We start from the raw sequence: 24,489 nt of genomic DNA on the forward strand, positions 1-24,489 counted from the left end.
GAACGACAAAGAAGAACAAAAAAATGTAAGAGTTGGTTGTTAGTCGCCAGCAGCACACCAGCTCCAGACAAACAAAGACACTCAATATTACAACAACAGCATATCTTGATTCTGTGAAACATAGCAAAACCAATGTAACTCGTGTATGGAGCAGAAACAACGCAAAATCAGCGTCCGTTTTCAGGTCTTCCCACTTAGGTCTCTCCAGCGCTGGAAAGCTTTTCTAATATTAACGTGGGCCCTAAAGCTCTTGCCTGATTGTAACCCTTTATTCCCAGTGATATTCCTCTGATCATTTCTCTTTTATAATGTTTCTCAGCAATCTCTCTTTCTACAGTCTTTCTTCAAATATACCTCTTGCTCACTCTCTCTCCTCTCCATTGAGTGTACATGTCCCCTACTGCTGATTGGCTACAAGTGTGTTGTGATGCTCAGTACGACCCACTTTCAACAAAAAAAATTGCTCAAAAATCGCTTACTGCACCTTTAATATTGTACATATGCTGTCAAAAATTGCTTTGCTCGTTTGAGTATTTTGATCAGTTTAACATAGCAACACATTGCTCAAACAATAGTACTAATTTTGGGTGGGACAACCAGTTTGTTTGGCCAATGCCAGATGGGAAGTATTTGAGAAACCTGTTTTCATTCATTTTGAAATTTTGAAAAAAACACAAGTGGCCCAGAAATCACACATTTCAAGTATGAACTAAAACAGAAAAAAGACAAGTTCTAGCACAGGGGTGTCAAATCCAGCTCCTGGAGGGTCACTGTCCTGCAGAATTCAGCTCCAATCCCAATTAAACACACCTGAACCAGCTAATCAAGGTCACACTAGGCATACTAGAAACTTCCAGGCAGGAGTGTAGAGGAAAATTGGAGCTAAACTCTGCAGGACAGTGGCCCTCCAGGACAGAGTTTGAACACCCCTGTTCTAGGATGTTCTGATCTAACCAAAGGGGTACTTAACAGATTGTGAACCTCTGAGCAATATGTGAAATAAGGTATTATCTATTGGACCACAAGGTAGGTCCCTACAGTTTTTTTTTCCAAAATAATTAGCAAATAGGTAAATATAGTAAGACCTGACACAGACACACACCTGTGATGTGAGCAGATGCAGCACCACAGCCATCATGGGGAGGTTCTGCTTCAGCTGACGGGACTGTGTAGGAGAGGGGTGCTTCCTTCCCACAATGCTGCCTAACACGGACAGGATGTCATCTACAGAGAGCCCACATAAACAGAGACAGTGAGAAATCAGCCAATCACAAACAAACCATCCTGTTTAGTCCGGGTAGGTGGCCAGGTGGCGTGAGCAGGTGCGTCTCAGTGTTGGGACGAAACCCGCATAAAGAACTAAACCTGTTTGGACCGGTTTAATAGGGGTGCGGTGGTGTGTAGCGGCACTGATTCACAAATGAAAAAGGAGGAACAGATCGATACCTGAGAGCCTGCTCACGTATTCAATCAGAAAGGTAATTAAAGAGAGGCCAATCAAATTGGATGTTCAATCTTATTGCCCCTTCTTTGTTTTGCCCATTTCACTCTGTTCCATCTCGGGTGAATTCTTTGCGTTCCCTTTTCCCTCTTTTTTTGGGTGTATTGTGATTGATTTACCCAGGATGGCTGGCAGTTCGTGCACGGTGTGACGGATGAAGAGGGTCAGGCATTTTGACAGGTATTCATTGCCGCTTTGTTGCTCCTTTCCTGGCGTGGCCTTTCGGACGTCTCTTTCAATGTACATCACCAGCCTGAGAGAAGGGTTGGCAAAACATTATTATTCATCTGCAGACACCCAGACCAAACAGAAGGAGAGAGAGAGAGAGAGAGAGAGAGAGCTGTAACACAGTGGGGAGAGGATAGAGGTTTTTTAATCAATTACACTCAACAGCTGGAGGGGTGACAGAATGGAGATGAAATGGTGTTGATCCTGAAACAATATCAGGAAGGGAATGAGGTCTGTCTGCCTGACTGAAAGGACCAGAGAAAAACAAGATGCATCTGGAATGGAATTGAATTTGAAGTGTATAAGGTACACAAATTGGCGGCTGAATTAGAGATGAATGAATGTGACTTGATTCAAACATGCAAACCGACATATTAGGATTGATTAACGGGGTCGGGGTACGAAGAACAATCTTAGTAAAAGCATGGATGACATCTCCTGGGATTCAGGGAATTGCCTTGGATCTAAAATTACGATACCAGCCCCATTTTTCGGGTGGAATTTTTATTTTATTTCTATGGGTGTTTGGTCTCAATAATAATATAATATAAAAAAAACAAACAAAAAAAACAAAACAAACATAAAACATTATTTCACACATTATTTTTTTTTACACCAAAAATGTCCAGCAGTTTATATTTATAGACTATCAATTATTTTCTTTTTCTCAACAGTGTCATTTCAACTACATCTGAAATCATGTATTGTATTTAAACACTTTTTGCTAAAGTTAAATTGATATGTTTTTACATTAATATATACAATGAAATATACATATCTCATATACTGTATACATAACACACAATCATTATTGTATTTTTTTTTTTTTTGTTATTTCTACTTTTATTTATTGTTAATTAATTGTAATTGTTATTATTTATTATTATTAATATTATTTTATTTTATGCGCAATGTGATAAAATGTACCACCTTAATGGAAATGAAAATACAAACCAATCTTAACTAATGATTTTGGTTGAAAAAAAAATCAGTGTGTCAAATTGGTTTATGTATATTCCATTCTTTGTTTAGATTACCATAGTCTGAAACGTTTAATAATAATTAATAATTTAAGTATGTACTTTAGAATGGATTATCATATTTTAAGATTGGAAGTCTGGGTCTTTGACAAGGGTAAAATAATACAATTTGATACAATAAGAATGCAATAATTCCAAAGAATTCCATAAATACAGCATATTTTGCAAACGCCCCTTTCGCATGTCTCACCTCCCCCACCTCAAACATCACAAATACAGCTCTTACAGGTGCATGTGAAGGCTCAACAGGTAAAAGTGGGCTATTGTCAATAACAGTTCCAACATATTAGGAATAATTTTAGCTGTGTTGCTATGGCCTTGTTCAGACTGTCAGTCCAAATCCGATTTGTGTCTCCAATTGGAATCTGATCTAAAATTATTGATGTCCATACTGTGTATCGCGTCGCGTTGGACTCTGCGTATTCTGAGGCAGATATGTACGGCTTTTTTTTTTTTTTCGATGTCCTCTCCGGTTTCAAAATATGTCTCCGTTAGGCTATATTTTTATTTTCTGCTCGTCCGGCACTTTGCAACAACACCGCATTGTTTCGGCAGCGACTTCCAACATGTTTCCTATAACAACGTCTGACGTTTATGTTTTACGTGGCGTGAGAAAGTCACATAAACCACGCAAAATCCGATCAGATCGTTCGGACTGAGACGGATTTCCAGAAATGCAATTTAAATAGGATTTCAAACCACATTTTAATGTAGCTTGAAATGGATTTGTAAAGATCGGGTTTCATGTGATTTTTAAGCGTTCACACTTTCTAAATCTGATCGGATTCCAATCGGATTTGCATAAAAAAACGGATTTGGACTGACAGTCTGAACTTTTGAGGCTGTCTACACCGGACACATCAAAGTAAACACTATAAACTGGAACATTTGACTTTCTGAATGGTTGCATAGTAGCATGTTGCATCCAACACACTATTCACTAGGGCTGGGTAAAAAATATCAATATCGATTCTTAAATCCCAAGAACCGATTAGTCATCCTGTTTTCAGTTGATGAATTAATGTAACATTGTAGCGCGCATCCCATCCAATAAATCACAATAATCTTTGTGCTTTGTTACTAGTGATATGAAACAAAGTCTCAGATTTCAAATTACGTCCATTTTCTTACGAAATTCAAAAACATAAATACCGTTTTGGCGCTGTGGCGTGAGATCGCTCTGGCTCAACTCAGCTCAAGAGCACATGATCTTCTCTTCCGCCTTAATACCAGTTACCGCGCGACATGGAATCGCTCAATCAGTGTTTCAACCGTGGAAAGACGTCAGTAAATCAGCTTGTAAACAATGTCATGTAACGTCACATTTACCTCAGAAAAACCATATCCAGTGACCATAAACTCGTTAGTCAGCTAGAAAAATGAACTGTAGAGAGGAGCATTTTGCTAAATATATGCACCATATTACATATTCATTATAATTTTTTAATATTCTTCAATTTTTAATGCATGTTTGAATAAATCTGGCAGGTTTTTATGACAGCCACCATTTAAATGTTTATATTTCATATAACTTTATTATTATAAAAATAAATAAAAGTGTAATTTAAGTGTTTGTATACAAATCAGTTAATTTCTACCTTCAATATTATAGTAGGCTAATAAAGCCTAGTAGGCTACCACTGACTTCCACAGTTTACAGCATTAGTTATTTGTTTTTCCTTGAGAAAATTTGCCATGTTTTGTACCTGATATCCAAAATAATCAATATTGAATCGAAATCGAATCGAATTGTGAAATTTGTGTCAATACCCAGCCCTACTATTCACTTTGACGTGTTCATGACCTGTTTCATATTTGAAGGTCTAAATGCAGTGAAATTGTACTTGCGCTCCTGTACCCCAAGCTGAATTTCTTTTCCCATGTAACACATCAACCATGGTCCCACAGTGGCTAAACACCCTCTGGCTCAGCCTGCTACAGTAGCCACGCCTCAAACTCACGCTATTGGTCGAGCTGGAAAGAGATTGACAGATCTGAGTGAACCGCTCTCAATGTTTAGATGGTGCCTGGGAGGCTCAATCTTTACACTTTTGGGGGAGAAAAACCAATGAATGACATACTAATAGTAGTCAATGAACAATAAACTGGGTCAAGAGAATGTATTTTAACATAAAAAATCTTACATACTTCACCTTTAAGAATAAGCAACAGTAATAGTGGTGCTTGCCTTAGCAAATATCATAAATTAATACTTAACACTTGGCATTAGAGTGTCAATGACAAAAGAGTATCGCAACACAACACTATTGATTCAGCCTCACCTCTAGTATCTCAAACTAATCAATTCACTACAAACAACAGATGTGTCTCATGAGAGAAGTAGCTAACATGTAATATTGATGATATAGTAATTTATGTCATGGACACAGTAAATAACACGAATAAGAAAATAGATGATAAAACTCATGCAGAATGCAGTGAGGATAAGGCCATTCTCAATAAATTGCTGCTCATTGTAGTGTCTATTCTGATTTATACAGTATATCAAATTAAAGAAAGAGTGAGGCAAAAAAATAATTATAATAATTTCTGTAATTTACTCATCATCGCGTTTTTACAAACCCGAAGGACCAAATAGTAATTATTCACAAAAAAACTTTTCTTTTTCATACCTTTTAAACTTAATTTGTGCCTTAAATTCACTGCACTGTGATTAATTACAAGATATATGAGATTCAGCAGCAACTGGCATTACCAATGTTAAACATGCCATGTCTTTACACACCAAGTATAACTATGACATTTGAGAGTTATTTTTGGTGAATAATGACTTAAATTTAGATCTGTTCCTCATACAGAGCAATTGTATGGCTTTACAAGATTTGGAATACTGTGCATAAAGGTGCGGTCACATTGACGAAATTTCAGCGACCCCTAACATTTTTTAAAAGTAATTTATGAAGCTCTGCTCACAAAGAAATCACTTTCGAACCAAGCAGCTTTCTATTACCAAATTAAGCTAAATCTGCATCAGGAATTTGTTTGTCCTCATGCGAAACTGCAGATTGTGCAAAATCCTATTGATATGAATTGTACAGAGCAAAGGTAAATGTGACCGCAACTTAAGTCCCATAGGCTTTTATGATTTGTATTTTTGTATTATTATTTGTGTGTGTGTGTCAGTCACTCGAGAGACCCTTTTATCATATAGACATTATGGCAACACTACGATAAGGTTCCATTTGTTAACATTAGTTAATTCATTAGTTAACATGAACTAACAATGAAAAATACTTCTAAAGCATTTATCAATCTTAGTTCATGTTAAAGTTGCAGTCCGTAGCTTTTTGGGTTAAAAATTATCCAAAATAAATTTTTGAGAAAGTACATAACCAGCCAGTGTTCAAAACTATCTGTTTGACTGAGCTCGATTCAAAATGGTAAGCTTGTAATAATGTATTTAATTCCAGTGGTACTGGTGGAAGCATTTGAGCATGTCTTTGCATCATTGCGTCACATCTGTACACATAAAGAAGGAGTCTAGTAGGCTATATTGCGTGTGAGGATGTTGGAGGTGGAGATTTATAGCCTTTTCTCGCAGCACTTGATATAATTAAATGTATCAATTTGATGGCGGCTCCAGAAAGCTTCAAACGACAATCACCAGAGACAACTGGAGATTCACCCGTTGTAAAACTCAAAAGACTTCGAGAAAAAAAGAGACTGCAACCGGCCCATGCGAAAACAAGGATAAATATCGGGAGGGCATTAAATGTAGTCACGCAATGCTGATGTTGTTAACATTAACAATTTGAGAACAAAGTATAATTTGCACGGTTTGACGTGATATGATAAGCGAGCGTTAGATTTAATCGGCGCGATTTACTGCAATGTTTTTTTCCCCTTAGTTGGTCAGAACAAAAGTGAATGTTACTTACTTCTTCAGACGACATTTTACGGTGAAAATTCTTATGTTGGTCATACTTCCAAAAAGTAGAATCTGTGATTGCGAATGACAGTATCCACGCCGGCGCGGTGATTGACAGCCGCACATTCTCCTCAAAACATTGGATTCATCCGCGCTGTGCCATGCCGAGGCACAACGCACGTAAAGTTGATAATTCCGCGAATAACTGCAATTGCAGATTTCGAACAGAGACGGCGACAAAGAGGAAAAACTACGGACTGCAGCTTTAATTTCAACATTTGTTGAATAAAGTATTAAATAAAGTATCTAACAAATCTCTAATAAAGTATTAAAATCAAAAGTTGGATGTTAATATTATATAATGGACCTGAGTTAACATGAACTAACAATGAACAGTTAACTAACATTAACAAAGATTAATAAATACTGTTACAAATGCATTACTCATTGTTAGTTATTGATAACACTTTACAATAAGGTCCCATTAGTTAACATTGGGACCTTATTGTAAAGTGTTATCAATGATTACATAGACTTGATGTCGAGCCAAATGTTTACACTGCTAAGTATCCAGACACACGGTGTAGTACTCATTAAATTAATTGTAGGACCTAAGATGTTCTAAGATCATTCATTTACAATTCTTACACTAAAAAGGTGCAACTCTGCCAACAGTGCAGATGTCTTTAAAAATAGCTTGTCAAGAGCAACCTCTCCTCTCCTCTGCTGTAAGTGAGAGAAATGAGATTGTGAGAGGGTGAGATCTACGGCACCAGCAGTGGCAGCCTGTCTCTGCCCTCAAGCCCATGCTAATTAAGAAACACTGCTAATTAACTTGTTTGCAACCATCACTGCACACTTCTATACAATCTGTGCCTCAACATTTCCCCGTAAGCGAGTCAGTTCCTCCCAGCCCCTCGTAACACACAAACTGGCACACACAAACACACACATACACACACAAACACACACACATTTCTGCTGAGGCGCGTCTCTCAAATTAGACACGGATGAAAAAGCAAACAGTGAGAAAATTGCACAGAGCCCAGCAGTGTGGGAAGGAAATGCACCCAGCAATTATACCAGAGGCTGAAAGTAAGTTTGAACAGAGGACTAGAGGGAACACACTGGATTAAACTCCAATGAGACAGCAATCGCCTACTTAACTAGCACATTGGACAAAGAGGAGAACTGGGACCTGGATGCAAACCTGACAAATACCTGCTGTATTAAAACCTGCACTGACCAAACAAAGAAAAACACAAGCTAAAATGAGCATTAAAATCATTTAAGACCGTTTGTTTGGATGGTTAAAACTCAATGTAAGATTTAATCTTCCCTTTGAAATAGTGACTAAGTGAATCAACTCCTTTGAATTGTAATTGGCACTGAAATTAACACAGAAGTTCTGTGCTCAGGGATACTCTTGGTAAAACTCTTTCGAGAATAGTCGATATCGAAAGTGCACCAAACTAAAAGCTTTAAACTCCTCATAGTCCAGTAAACAGAAATGTGTGACTGCCGAGGAAGATAGGCCATTAAAATCTACAGCAGTGCAACAGCTAAAATATCCAATATCCAAAGAGTGAATTCATTATATTGAATAATTTTCTATGAAAACAGTAAAAGGGATCATCTCCATTTATATTCCAATATAAGTCAATTTATGTTAGTCAAGGTTTTATTTTTTTCTCCAGCAAAGTAATTAAAGCATTTTATGACCATTTCCATTTTTTACTTTAAAGAAAAAGAAAAAAATTATTGATAGATTGACTGATGGAATGATTAACTCATTTAAGAATGCTGCATAAACACTTCCAAAATGAGTAACATCGATTGTTCACAAATTGCAAGTTTACTGTCAGGTCCAGAAGAATACTATTACAGCAGCCTTGGTTCCGGAAACATAAAAAAAAAAAAAACGGTCATTGACTATGAGTGTAAAATACCATTCAAAAATATCCAGATAGATAAGTTGTTTGAAAGTGGAGTGAGAATAAACTGTGTTACAGTTCCACTCTATATAGTTTGCATTGCCCCACCCTTCCTGTTACAATGTAATAGAAAATTTGTATTACTGAACATTGCATCACGGCAACAAACCGGTGTGTGCTGAAATGTGTCACTCAAACTAAGGCAAGACTGAAATTATACATTTTGTTAAAAATAAAATAGTCACTGTTTCCTAACTCTGAGATCCTCTGGAAGGACCTGAATGTTTCTGTGTTCGCGCAATTTATTTTCTTTACAAAGATAAATATAAAGTTCCCACCTCAATAAAAAGCTGTGAGCGAGCGCATACAGGCATGTCTGCCTCATAATACAACATTAAAAAGCTATCTTTGTGATTAAACGTGTCGTCCTCGCTTGTGGTGGCTTGGAATTCAAAGGGGAATCGGATATGCGTGTTTAGACGTAGGATGGATGTCCAGATATATGATATGTATCTGATTTAAAACTACATTTGGAAGTGGCTCAGAACTGATGCGAAAAAAATCGTATCTCGTGCGGATTTTTGTGTTTACACGTGTGCAACAAATTCCGATCTGTGTCAGATGTGAGTAAAAAAAATCAGATGTTTTTGTGCCAGTGTAAACGCAGCCATGGAGTGTGTGGGCTACATTCCCAATCCTACCTGGCATTGAGCTCATCTGCAGAGAATGTTTGTTCTTAGATTAGTCTGATTGAGCTTGACGGTTGTGTAGGTGACCTGCATTGATTCTATGTGATGTGTGTTTCAATGTGTTGGAAAGCTACAGCACAACGAATTGTTCCCTTGAGAGAGAAATATAAAGTCATTGGAGCTTATGGCTGAACTGGATTTCTTCTAACCTATGCAGAGAAGATTTAGGCCAATTCTTGTATATGAGAATGATTGGATCTTAGTTGTTCTCCATCTGAAAAACTACTAGGATGAGCATCTGTATTCAAAGCAATATTTTAAAAACTTTGCCACTATAACCTTAGTGTATTCTAGGTGGTTGTTATGCGGTTGCTAGGGTGTTTGCAAGGTTCTGACTAACTGGAGGCAACCTACAAGTCTGTGATATTCTAGTCCCTCTTGAAATGGAAGTTTATAGGATTTAACCACCCATTTTACTGTAGGCCCTGCCCCCAGGAGAAGAGGAAGAGTTGTAGTAGAGCACATTTGTGAGTCTGCTAAAGCTGTCGCATCCATCTTTTCAAATTTATTGCAATACAGTACGTAACATAAATACAATAGCATGTCACTCTGTAGACATCTTACAACATTTATCACACAAGCGATGTATAGATTATCATGACAGAATATGCTAATCAATGACTTGAAGATAGTTAACTCCAAATCAGCTACATAAATTCATCAACTAAACATTCAGAAATGTCCTGTTGCATTCTACATGTTGTCACTTGTTCTTGAGTCTCTCCATCACTGTCTGACTTCGGTTTAAACATAAAAGGCTAAAAGTTTTTGAAAATTTCAGTGTGTGTGTGTGTGTGTGTGTGTGTGTGTGTGTGTGTGAGGTAATCGGAGCTGCTAACACACACAAGCTCTTGAAGCTCCGCCCTCGGTGCCAGGAGCATCAGCTCATTTGGATTTAAAGGGACCCACACAAAACGAAACGTTTTTGCTCACCCTCAAAAAGGGACACTTTTAACAGGAGATATATATATCTGTGGGGTATTTTGAGCTAAAACTTCACATACACACTCTGGGGACATCAGATACTTGTAAAAAGGGGCATTATACCACCCCTTTAAGTTTATTTTTGGCAAAGTATGGGCAATATAGTGATTATTGCTTTATAAAGCATATGTGTGCATCATCATCTAAATATACAACTTATGAAACTCGGATACAAAAACAATTGCATTATGAGTGACATCAGCAAAAAGAAACCCAAAGAACATCAAAACTAAATAACGCAAATGACTGCTTTGAATGTCATCTGTGCTATTATCTACCAAAGCCTTCTTGTTCTCATTTTCTCTTCAGCCAAGTCTTTCTTTCAGGGTTAAGCAGAACAGAGCTACACTCATAATTGACAGAAGCTTTAAAGCAAAGCTCATCTCTTAGAATCTTGGGAGTAATTTGAAGAGAGAGCATTTTCAGGTATGCAACTCATTTGATTAATCTTTGAGTTCAAAGGAATGATTCTTACACTTTCTCTGTGTTAATAAAATTGGCGGGATAAAAACCACACAGCCTGGGCTGTGCAAACTGTTAGACACCATATGTGCCCAACTTTAACTGAGTCAGAACTTGTACTTTGCCTTTATAAAAAAACACACACATCTCAACTCAAACTCAGACAGGTCTCCTAAAAACCGAAGTGGTGACCCTTCACTGAAACCCCATCTTTAAATGTTACCAGGCTTATTGGAAAAACATGCCTGTGGTGAAATTTCTGAAAAATATTATGTAGCCTCTTGCATGTTAAAATGTAATGATGCCTTCACGTTCTCTTGCATGGAAATATTCTTCCTTACTAGCTGGGGCAAATTGTTTTATAACACAGCTAGTTCCGGTCCTTGATTCTGATTGGTTGAGCCGCGTTCGAAGCGGTTGTAAATTACTCAACAAACATACACCTGTGACCGCATTACATTAGTATTACTGCGCAACTGCCGTTTGTGATTCTTTGTTGCTGCATTTGGAACTACATTGCTTGGCAGGGGAATAAATATGTTACAACGTTATATTTTTTGTTGCTGGTGTTTATTGTATGAATAAAATAAATAGTAAAATGTATATTTTTATGGAGTAACCGTTTTATAAAAGCAATAAGCTCCTTGAAGCTGTGTTTTACAGTGGATTTAGAACAGTTAAGGGGGTTTAGGCACTTTTAGGCTTATTGCTTTAATTAATCACTGTGCTTTCCGATGAAGTGAATATAAAAAAAAAAATAAAAAAAAACTGGGCACTTGGTTGACAAGTTGATTCAAGCAAATATCTTTAAATAAAACTCACTTTTTCCCTCAATTTATTAACTTTTTTATTTTTTATTATTATAGCCCAATATATTATTCTTCATTAGCTTATATTTTATTATTACAGTTTAAAAGATGCCAGAAAGTTTGCATTAAAAGAACACTATTTTGGTTTATAATTCCTTTAAGGATGAATAGAAGTATGTTTTCATTGTTTAGTTTGTTTAGTTATTAGTATTACTATGGTGACACTTTATAATGGTTTATTTGTTAACATTAGTTAACTACATTAGATAACATGCAATAACATTTAACAATACTACACTACAGCATTTATTAGTTAGTCAGCATACAGTAAATAAAATAAAAATGCTGTAAAAATATATCACTCACTGTTAGTTCATGTTAACAAATGATACCTTGTTATAAAGTGTTATCATTATTAATATAATAATTATAATAACTATTATAATACTTATTATTATTATATTATTTTTTTAAGTAAAAATTTAGGAACAGTGTTTTTCACGGACTATTATTATTAACTGCAATTATAAACACTATTTGATGAGGTTTCTCCCTCCAATAATTAGTATTTGCCAGTATTCTGAACGAAACCTCTCCATCAAGGTTTTTCTTTGATTAATTCTACATTTTGAATAAAGAACAATCTTTGCCACAAATCTAAAATAAAGCAAGCACTCTGAGAGTCCTCACAAATTTCAACCAACCTCCACTTACTGACAGGAGAGAGGCAATAATGACAACCTTGGTATTTACGAGTGCACCAATGGAGTTGCTGCCAGACTGGATTAGCCTATAATAAATTTTCTCCTCCCAAAAGACTATCATTTTCCCTCTCTCAGAATGAATTGTTGTCGGATGTCAGGGATACTCAGTGCTCGTAGGTGAGGAGGTACGAGGGAGAAAATGAAAATCTGGAGACATGAGCATGATTTACAAAACCATTTATTCCGAGATGTTAGGATCAAGCAGCCCTTTATTAGACGGACATGGCGAGCCGGCCGCTACATTACCTGAGGAAGAACAGAAATGAGAAAGGGAACGGTGACTTTCACAATAAATTACATTTACTGGTGCCAGGTCTGCTGTGCGCTCATGGGTCTACAGTGCGTGCATACGGTTATAATTGGAATCCTACGCAAGATCGTTTCTTGACTGAATGACTGGGAACAACAGGAGTGACAGGGTAACATTTCATTCCCTAGCGGTTCTTTGTTATCCTGACAGTTCAAGCTGTAATGCAGTGATTTGTGAACGGTTTTTATAGACCCACAGAATGGGGTCACATATTTGGTTTTTGTCTGCTCTGAGGCGACATTTTTAACTTATCAGTCAATTCTCAAACCCTTGATTATATGAATTGGGTATGTCAGGGCACAGACAGAATTCATTTGAAAACTGATGAGGGTCTGGCAGCAGCTTTAGGTCTACTTGCTATGCAGAAAATAAACCAGATTTCCAGATTAATGGATTCTAATCTAAAGAGTGGGCAGAACTATAAAGGCGGAGGTGCATGAGAACAGCACCATCTAAACCAAGGACACTCAAACTTCCTTTACCAGGAGCCAATGAATAAAATAACCTGGTAAGAGTATCAATATTTTATTCTGAGCTGTTTTTTTTATTTTTTTATTTTTTGTGCACTAACCAACAACCAGAGCCTTACACTTCTTTCATCCCATCCATAATTTTCATTGCAAACCTTCTTTAAAAAAATTATTCTGCCAGTATGTTCACTTCATTCAATGAGGGACCTGGGCCATTCTGCCGAAATCTCATTTTTTCACAGACTGTGACGACACGTTTCCACAGTTTTTAAAAAAAATGTAGAGTATATTTATAACATTATATATTTTAACTTTTACCATGGCATTAAATTACAGAAAACGTTAATGCTGCAGCTTGATTGTTTCTAATAGAACAGATGAGGGAGTGACCAAAGTAATCAATCTCTCTCTAGAATTTTTTTTCCCCCTCTTTTGGAAAGTCATAGAAACACTACTGTGGACTTTTTCTTTTGAAATTGGGCCAAATGGGAATGCAAAAATGATATAGGTATTTTTTGAAATTCTCATTCACCACTATATATTTACCCAACTATGATGACTTTCCAGAACCCAGGAAATGTGAAAGAGGTCCATTATCTGTGAAGCCTCAATGAACATTCAAAACATTCCTAGGCCTCGGCTAATGTCATTGTACATGACTCTATCCTCAGGAAAAATGGGATCCACGGCAAAGAAGCAAGATTGAATCAAGAAAACACTAAAACCTGTCTTGTGTTTGCACCTGAATGATTCGCAAGAGTTCTGGAACAACGTCTTATGGACAGATGCATCGAAACATGAATGTTTTGGTAATGGTTTGATGCCTCAGAACCTTTGATGCTTTATCGTAGATGAAGCAACCATGAATTCTGCTGCGTAGCAGAGAATGTTAAACTATCCATCCATGAACTTAAGCTGAAACACAGTAGGGGTAATGCAGCAAGGCAATATTCAAAAGCATAAAAGCAATGCAGAATCTAAAACACGCAGTTGATGTTCAAAAGCCTAAAAATGTCACTGAGCTGAAGCAGAGATATGGGACAAAATTCTTCCACAGTGGTGAGAAAGTCTCATAAATAAATGCAGGATGTGTTTATTTGCAGTTATTTCTGTTAATGAGGCTGTAAGCAGTTAAAGACTCTAAGGGGACAATCAATCAATCTATTCACAGAAAGGGCACTGTTCACATTTATGCATTCTTAAGTTTTGGTTGCAGATTGAACAAGATTCAGTGCATAAATATGTAAAGTATTTTCAATTTTAAACACTTTTTAAAGCACTATGTGCAAATATATCTTAAACTATATTCAAGAAAACAAATTTGCAATGATTAATCAAGGACGGTGCTCTAATTGGATTCAGAGATCAGAGTACAACAAGATTACGGGATAAAAGCAAATTAATCTATTTGTTTTGTGTAAAAAAAATCTTTGTCTGTCACTATGCACCAATCAGTGATATATCACTGTATTTGTTTTTCCTGATGCTTTGCATCATTTTAAATAAATACATTTTAACACATATTATAATAAAAGGAGCATTGTGTTTCAGATTATGTAGCTTAATTGAAGTGCAGACATGAAAGCAATAAGTGTATTAAATACCATTACCCTCCATTATCAATACCTTACAATGACAATTTCAGGATGGCTCCCCATACTTTCAGTTAAGTCTATCTATATAAATTTGTCTTGGGACATTTAGAATTTTCACCATTCCAAACTGAATTGAATTAAATTGAATTATTTATACATTAATTCATTCTATATTTGTATATATATATATATATATATATATTTTTTTTTTTTTTATTTGTATAATGCAGTATTTGAGAAACCACCATTATTAATATAAACTTTAATCCGTTTGTTAAGTCATGACATGAGACAGCGTTCAGAAACCTATGGCACTCGCTCTTTACCAACAAATGATCGCTAAAAAATTAGACATCACTATAGATTAGTTTCCTGCAGAAAAAACAGCCAATTACAATTCCTTTGTTGTACAGCCTATTAAAGCTAATGAAAAGTTTCGAAATATAATATAGTGCGTGTTCAGTGCTGTTCGCGATTGTCACAACAGCAATTAACGACAAACCACTTACATTTCTATGGTAACCTTGAGACCCTGCACTCAGATTCAATCAACATATCCTTTCATTGAAACTGCTCAGCTGTGCCAAGAGACACTTCGAAACATGTCACCGGCTACTTTTAGCCACAGAGACTTTTTACTCCCTATAAATGTGTTGTATTTATGTCCGTATGATAATCCCTACAGCTTTCAGTGAACGGGACCATTTAAGGTTTTCAATAAAGAAACATGGATGAATGAAAAAGAAAAAAAAAAGAGCGGCATGTGCTTGATACTAAAAAAGAAATATTAACATACAGAAATATAGAAATAAGCCGTGAAAAAGAACTGAATCCACTATTGACAGGATGCTTTCTGTGCACGCACATTTCAACATGGACAAGCAGAGTAGCCTATGTCTCCGGTTGTGCGCCTAAACGGAATATGCCAAAACACCCACCTTGGTGAGCATTTACATAAATACAGTTGACGTAAGCACTGTGTGTTGTTCCTAACTCACTCATGCACTCACACACACACATGCACAAAGAACTCTGAAGAGGATTTATGTTCCTCAGGCAATAACTCAACATCACAGTGAAAGCCCTGCACAATTAATTCCATATTTGCAACTTGTTTATTGTTTGTTGCATATTTGCTTTTTTCAGTTGTCTATGGACCTAATAAAGTTACTATTACTGAAATGTTATAAAAAATAAAATAAAAATAAAAACATATTTTTGTTTTGTTGAGCCAGCAGAATCTGCCTCGCACTTAACAAGCAAATTAGTGGCCATTAGTGCCATTAGTAGTTCATGGTAAGACAACTAAAAGTTACCACTAAAACAATCTGATAGGGTGATCCCCCTACACCCCCCCCCCCCCCCCAAAAAAAAAAAACAATAGACTTAAAATGCGGTCACATTTATTATTGCTCAGTGAAATTTTGCAGGTGAAATCTAGTAATTTCAATTGGAATCCACACAAACATTCCCCAAGCAGATTTTGCTTGTGTTTAAGTTGGTCCTGCTAATTTACCGCATTGACCAACAGAAATCTGCATGGTTTGAAAATTTTTTTGGTAGACCTTTTTTGGGTAGACTGCTTAGATAGACTGCAAGGTTACATTCACTATGTTTGATTTCATAGCCTTCAATATGAACATTGTTTGTAGGACAATATTGATCAGGATATGAAATACATTTTTTTTTTTAATTAAATACTTTTTTTCAAATAGAAAAAAAAAAAAAAAATACTGAGATTATACCATCTTTGGCAATTGGCTATTGCCCAACCCTAACTTATGGCATGCTTTAAATGCTGAATTTTCCATTTTTAGCTAAGCATTAGGCTAATGATACATTATTATCACTGTTAAATGGATATTTAACAATTAGCCTACATTCAGTCCTGCATTAATAATTCAGTTTTTTTTTTTTTTTAACACCAGCCGCCACTGATCTAGACCACTGGACACTGAATGAGACAGTCCATAAACAGATCTAAATCATAAAGCTTCCATTATGAAGCTATAAGGAAGCACATTAAATATGAAAATTTAAATCCAGATGGATGCTAGGGAAATGCCACAAACACACTGTTAGAGAATAATCGAGTTAGAATGATCAGTTAACAGCAGTCGCAGTTAGTATTTATCACCACTGTTTTGTTAAAAAAAAGAGAAAAACCTTTAACAATGCAGATATTCTGCAAAGTCCATTTCTGCAGTCTCTAAAATGAAACATTCTTATCTCAATGTTCAAATTAAAAACTCCAGTAGAGCTCCAACCCCTCCTCCATCAGAAACCTCCAGAGGACCAATCCTAGAACAGACACATCTCCTCAATACCTCTGAGCTCTGCTGCAGTCTCATTGAGTTAAAAACATCCCCTTATCTGGAAGCTGGGAGACCTCAATGTGTCTGCTCTGACCTGAGAGGGGCTGGACACGACGTGTCCGGTTTGGCACTTCTGAGGCGGGCTGACGCACTCATCTGACAGGGCTGTATGCAGCAGACGCTGCACAGATAATTAGAGAAGTGTTTATGAGAGCAGCGAGGAAACGCTCTCACTCTGGGAGATGGAACGCTGGGTCAGTTCTGACATACTCCATCAGTTCTGCTTGAACTCGAGGTAGAAGGAGAAAATGAGGAATAGAGAGAGAGAGAGAGAGAGAGAGAGAGAGAGAGAGAGAGAGAGAGAGAGAGAGAGAGAGAGCACATCTCGTTCCCGGGCAGAGGAAATGCTAGTGATGACAGACATCCTGTGTTTGTAAGACAGTGATGAGAGCAATTAGGAGCTTCAGCTGTTCAAGACTGGCTTCAAATTAAATATAGATGAATTAGGAGAACATGATTAAAGAAAATGACCGGTTATATTCTGAAGATGTACATACAAAAGGAATAATGAGATCAGTTTCAAGATTCATTCTTCTTATGTAAGATTGAAGGAAAGAGACTCAATTATGGAAAATGTAAGTTTAAAAATGATCGGCCTGTTTCTGTCATTGGTTTCACAGTTTGAGGTCAAGCCACTGCGTTGCCAAGCAAAAAAGAGCTGGGTTAGGAACATCTGTTGATTGTATTGTTCATTTAAAGGGGACATATCATGCTAAATCCACTTTTTTAGCCCTTAAATGCATTTTGTTGTATATTTGGAGTGTTTAGAAGTACAGAAAAGTTGAAATTATTCTCTTCAGGTGCTTCGTTGATATCTTTATATTCTGTTTTGGCCTTATTTTTCAACCTGTTCCGATTTTTCTGTTATCTATGACGTTTTGTGAACTATTACGTCACAGTATTTGCAGCAGAACTGCCAAATAAGGACATTGACTTCCGGCCCAACACTTCGATCCGCCATTATTATTTCTCGCTGCAATTTTGTAGTCCAAGCTAAAGGATGCAGAAGTTACGAGAGGGTAAGTTAAAATGTTCGGTTGTTGGATGTAGTAACCCACACGCTTCATTACACCGTCTAATGTAGATGAACTGCCGCGCATGTTTAACTGAAAGAACGAGCAGAGAGAGAGAGACCCGGTCGCGCGCACGCACTCTCTCTCTCTTCGGAACCAGGCGAAAATGTAAACAAGACTTCACCGTCTCCAAACTAGACGCTGTCTTGCTCTCTCTCCCTCGCACATATTAATCAAAATAAATCGACACGGTGGTAAAAGGTCGGAAGACCAAAGTTTCATGTGTAAATACAGTAACACACCATTGCGATAACTTACATCCATATGAAGACGTTGTTCTGCAGGTTCGTCGTCTTCATTTTCATCTCGCTCCGGCTCCGACTCTGGCTCGAACATGTAAGGCTGGCTGGACAAGTCTTCCGTTGTTGACATTTTGTTAACCCTCTGGGGTCTGGGGTGTTTTTGGGGTCCTTGAGATGTTCTGACATGCCCTGACATTTGTGCTTTTTTCAGTTGCTTATAAACATATTAATGGCAAAGGTGTAAATTCACTCTATATAGCACAAACAGGACTTCCATAATATGTGAGCCACATGTATGTACATGTTTTCATTTTTGAGAGAATAATGTTTATGCATGGTTATCGAAAAAACTAAAAATTAAAGTTTCTGAAATAAGGCCACAAAACACATACTAAATATGTGGCAATAAGACTTTTGACTAATGGATTTCATCGCCTAGTGTTTTTTCTTCAAAATGATATGAAAATCATCCTGCCTAATCATTCACAAAAAAACGATACATTGATTTTAGTTTTGTGAAACACTTTTAGTTTGGAAAGCCAATATGCGGATGGGGCGTAAACGCTCCAACAGCATCATGCATATGTAGTAGTTCACACCTGGTGAGACTACGTCCCTGCATACTTAATGAGCCATTCATTCAGGTGACGTGTCACCTATAGCTAACTTAAATATACAAGCTTCATAGAAATGATCATTCTAGGAGAAAATTTCAGATGGCATTTAGAGGCTTTTGCATCTGAACTCTTCATATATACACACACACATATATATATATATGCATGCACATACATACTTTATAATCTTTTCAAAACTAGTCAACGTCTTTCAAAACTAAAGTATACATTTTATCATACGTATTTCAAAGTAAAGGATTCATTAGTTAGTTGATGACTTTATTTTTGACAAAACACATACAGTATATATTCCTCATCTCAGTATAGTAATAGAGTTTGCTAAAAGCTGTTCATTCAATACAGCAGTATTTGAAAATCGATCATATTTTGTAAAATTACATTTATATTTGCATTTATGTCAAAACCTAGACACTTTTAAACATCAAAAGGACATTTATTAATATGTATTCGTGTCAAAATGACAAATAAACAGATTTTCCTATTCAATTTTGCATGGAAACGCTTCCAAGACGCTTGCGTGTCGCGTGAAAAATAGGCGTCGGTTCTATTTCTAGAATGCACGCGTTTTCCACGCGGCTCGTGCCGCGCCTGAGACGCGCGTCTCACACAGGCAGTATGCAAACTCTAAACTGTTAACATGGATGGGAGCCGAAATAAAAACGGACACGCCACGCAGCTGAGACGCTTACGCCACGCATCCAGTGTTTCACCGGCCTTATCCAGCGGATGTGGGCGTTTCACAGGTTTGTATGGATCGCCTCACATTTGCGTTTGAATAGCGCGGTCTCCGTAGGCGGAGTCACATTAAAACTTAATTAGCTGAGATGAGAACGACTGACATCTCTCTCTTTACATACATATTATATAAACTGTGAATATTTGTTTTTTATAAAAATTACTTCATTTGAAAGAAGAGAATTCAAGCTTCATGCCTGTGTGACTGTATGCCTGTTTGACTGAGTATTCGCTGAGTTACAGTTCATTTTCGGACGCGTTTCAGAATTGACTTCACTGACGGAGAGTAGGCAGAACTCGCATCATGTTTATTTTTCTTTATTTGGCGAAAAGCACAACACTTTGTTTTTATTATGAGCATACACAAAAAAAATACAGAATACTAAACAGGATCGATTGATGTATAACACAAGCATATAAGATAAAAATTAATATTTTATTTTTATATTTTTTTTGCACTCATACGGAAAAAAACGAGCCTATCGCGCCGGCGCGATAGCCGACCTCAGGGGGTTAATAACGTGTGAATAAAAAGTTTCTGTGCCGCTATAATCGTATCTCTGCTATCAAACTACAAAAATGGCCGAACGGGGTGGAGTTGAACCGAGTGTCACCTCTGCATCCTGGAGAGGGGGCGGGGTATGAAGTGTCTCAATTGTATTTAAAGAGACCGCACCAAAACGAGTTGCTCTCAGACGCACATCAGAAAAGGGGATAGAAAAGGGGCCTGTGGAGCTATAATAATGAGGAATTCAGACCCAAGCATTGCAGTTCCGCTTTATATAGACTACAAATGTATGATTTATATGTTAAAAGGAACGATTTAAAAGCATGATATGTCTCCTTTAACGCCATGTTTTGAAAGTAAAACAGTCTCAGTTTACATTTTTCAGGGAAATCTATTAATGTATCACTCACAGTTGTCTCTGCATATTAAACTGGGACGGTATGAAAAATACTGTTAGAGTATTGTTATTTTACTCTATAAATAGATTTTTCAGTCCTCTGTATTTTTGTTTTATGTATATGTTTATTGAGCAGATTGTTAAGTGACAATATGTGCATGAAATATATGGACAACATCACAACCTGTTTTTTTGTTTTTGTTTTTTATATCCATAGAAATAATTGAAGAAGAAATATAAAAATATCCAGAGCAACACCCTTATCCCTTGCCATCCCAAATGGTCCCACAAAAAATTCCTGCTACCAGTGAGTGTGGTTTGCAAAATATAACTCAGATTTACAGTACATGCTCTACCAGCTAACACTGACATGATACATCAGACGCTGTCAGGGAGACCGGCGGATGGTGAAGAACGTTCATAATGCTTGTCATCATGTTTAACACACTATCAAAGCATCTGCAGTGAACAGAAACATTCTCCTGCACTCAATTTTGTTTAGCTTGTAAGCAGTATTTAAAAATACTTAACATATAGCTATTGAAATTGATTAATCAATAATCAAATAAACAATAAAAATGATCAATTAATCATTAACAGCCCTAAACCAACTCTCCAATGGCAACATTTTTGGTTACTTTGGGTCCTATTTTAACCATTTAAGCGCATGGTCTAAAGCGTACTCAGGGCGTGTCCGAATCCACTTTTGCTAGTTTAACGGCGGGAAAAATGGTTGTCGCGCTCGACACATGATCTAAAAGGGTTGTCCCAATTCTCTTAATGAGTAATGGGTGTGTTTTGGGCGTAACATGCAATAAACCAATCAGAGTTTCATCTACCATTCCCTTTAAAAGCCAGTTGCGCCATGATGGAATCGCTATTTACATAGTGGAATTTGCAAGTGGAAAAACTGAACGCTTCTCCAGAGAGGAAACGGATCTGCTCGTGCGCGAGGTTAAAGCACGCAAACAGACCATCTACGAGACAAGCCGGATTCCACCATATCATTATGTACACAATAATAATCTTTTACATCGTAATCCTTTTAATTGTTATATTTAGCATGTTTGTATGCTGCTGTGTGTGTGCCTATAGGCTCACATTACTAATGCGCCCTTTAAATAACAAAAAAAATACTGCGCCATTGACTTTAGACCAGGTTTCAGTTGGTCAATGGGGCAGTCTATTTCAATTGCCTCAAAATAGCAACGCGCCATCAATGCTCCTGAACACACCTCGTTTAAAGACCAGCACACCCATGGGTGCACAGATGGGCGCAAATGCATTTGCTATTTAAACAACGTAGTGCAGGAGGTGAAAATGTCAGGCTGAAACTAGCAAAAAACACTTGTGTCGCACATGGCGCCACACTGTGCCGGGTGTATGATAGGACCCATTTTTTAAAGGTGACAGTAACATTGCACTTACTCAAATAAGTACTGAGGAATCTTAATTAACAACATGTACTTACTATAGAGTTACTTTTTTTACTGTTATTACTATAGTAAGTACATGAAGTAATGTGTAACTATGTCACCTTAAAATATAGTGGGGTTTTTTTTTCTTCTTTTTTCTTTCTTTTTTTAATATCAAACTATCTTCAACCATAATCTCTTTTTGACTAATCCTATTTGAGGAAATGACTTTGGGAGCAGAGAGACATCTGAAGGATGAGAGAATGAAACTCATCTATTTAAGTTCCCCTGCCATGTCTAGAGGCAGCTCTCCCCCTGCAATCATCATCCAGATGAAGGGTGATGAATTCTCATCTATAATCTATCATCTCTGAAATTCATGTATACACTCTTAATTTCATAAGGAGATCTTTTCATTATTAACTTTCTACCAACCAAAAACTTATAGTTTAAAGTCCATGATATTTTAAATCCTGTTATTTCAGAGAAGTGATTCTTGCAGGCAAAAAAATTATCCATTGTCAATAGTGTGGAGACGTATGAAGCACCACAGAGATTTCCACTCACGCACCTTCAAACCAAGCATTTTTCTGTTGGTCAATGCAATAATTTTCACTTTTTTTTCTTTTTATGAAAATCTTCTGAATTTGGTAAAATGCAGATTCTGTGACACTACACTCTAAAAGAAAGGTACAAAAGCGGTCACTGGGGCGGTCCCCTTTCAAAAGGTAAACCTTTGTAACTAAAAAGTGCATATTAGTACCTCAAAGCTACATATTGGAACCAAAAAGTGTACATATTAGAACATTTTTAAAGGGTACAGCCTCAGTGACCGCATTTTTTCCTGAGTGTAGGAATTACAAAATAAAGCATGCAAACAACCTTGCAAACGCCCCTTTCGCGAGTCACACTTCCCCCAACTCAAACATCACAAATACAGCTCTTATGTGTGCTTGTGAAGGCTTGTGAACGGGTAAAAGTAGGCAACATATTAGTAATACTTTTAGCTGTGCTGCTATGTGTCATGAGAAAGCAACTAAGTAGGCAAACACTGTCTTTAACATGATGCGCCACAACTGTTTGAGTGCTATCTATACTGGACACATCAAAGCAAACATTATAAACTGGAACATTTGGGTTTTTTTGGGTGCATGATGATATAAAAAAGTATTGTATAAAAGATTGTATAAAAGTGTCCATTGTGGTCTGTTGCATTGCAATGTCACGTTCGCTTTGTAAGGGTTAAAACCACATCTATCTAATTATTGAGAGAGAGATAGAGAGAGAGAGAGAGAGAGAGAGATGAGAAATGCGTACCTGCGTCTGTTCAGTGTTTCTCTCTATTAACAACGCTATTTTGAAGTAATTAAACTCACAGCTTCTATGTAACCCCCTCGTTGCTGATAAATATAATGTAGCGATTCAGTAGCAAAGCTATTTTATCACTAAAAGTGGCGGGCATCGTTGAAAAGTTTGTGCATCTGAATTTTCTGTGTGTGTGCAGCGTGACCTCTGCTCTGTGTGCGAATGACGTATGCGTGTGTGTGCTTCAATGAAAACAGCGCAAGTGATGTATATATCTGTGTGCTTCAATGAAAACAGTGCATTAATATAGAACTGTGATTAAACTGACTTGGAACTACCTGTGCATTAAAGGGGTCATATAATGGTACATGCACTTTTACAACTTGTTTGTACTGAAATGTGTGTTGGCAGTGCCTGTACACAACATGATAAAAATCCATCCAGTGTTTTTTTTTTTTTTAATCTTCTTATATGTTTTCCCCTCTCAAATCAAGCCGTTCGATTTTGTGACGTCACAAAATCGACGCCCCTCCCACGATTGTTGATTGACAGCAGCGTTTCAACACAGACCCGCCCTCGCTCGTGAGCGAGCTGTCTGTCATCATAGTCCGCGCGGTCATTGTTGATATGCTGGAGCACTGTCTATGTGCAGAATGGCGTCTAAGCGATTGTGGTGTTCTGTTCTTGGGTGCAATAAGGAACACAGCAGTCATTTTGATGTTCCTAAATCCGTACAGCTGAAGACGCAGTGGCTGAGTTTGTTTTCGAAGGGAATATTCCCCACGATCAACGTCAATGCTTTCATGTTTGCGCAAATCATTTCACCAGACTGCTTTACAAACAATGGTCAGTATAAAGCTGGTTTTGCTAAGAAGCTGCTCCTGAAAAAAGGATCGATACCAACTATTCGTGTTCCTGCTGAACCTCCAGAAGTGTAACGTTTTATTAACCTTTATATTAATCTTTATATTAATCTTTGCAAATCGCTAGCACGCTTCACGATGAATGCGGCTGTTTTCACTCAAGGTACATTACGGCATGTTTTCTATGTACGACGTTCTCAATA

General features: G+C 37.1%; 1 protein-coding gene across 6 annotated transcripts in view; it reads right to left on the reverse strand.

The window, feature by feature from the left end:
* The window catches only part of ulk4 (unc-51 like kinase 4), a 210,911-nt gene that overhangs the window by 119,132 nt on the left and 67,290 nt on the right, over positions 1-24,489 (reverse strand). For all 6 annotated transcript variants that reach the window (XM_079894053.1, XM_079894051.1, XM_079894055.1 and 3 more), the window contains 2 exons: positions 1,621-1,754; positions 1,103-1,224 (listed from right to left, as the gene is read on the reverse strand). In XM_079894053.1, the coding sequence (XP_079750179.1) occupies positions 1,103-1,224; positions 1,621-1,754 (256 nt within the window). The remainder of the gene's footprint in view (positions 1-1,102; positions 1,225-1,620; positions 1,755-24,489) is intronic.

This window comes from Squalius cephalus, assembly GCF_949319135.1.
Source record: "Squalius cephalus genome assembly, chromosome: 15".
Taxonomy (NCBI): Eukaryota; Metazoa; Chordata; class Actinopteri; order Cypriniformes; family Leuciscidae; genus Squalius; species Squalius cephalus.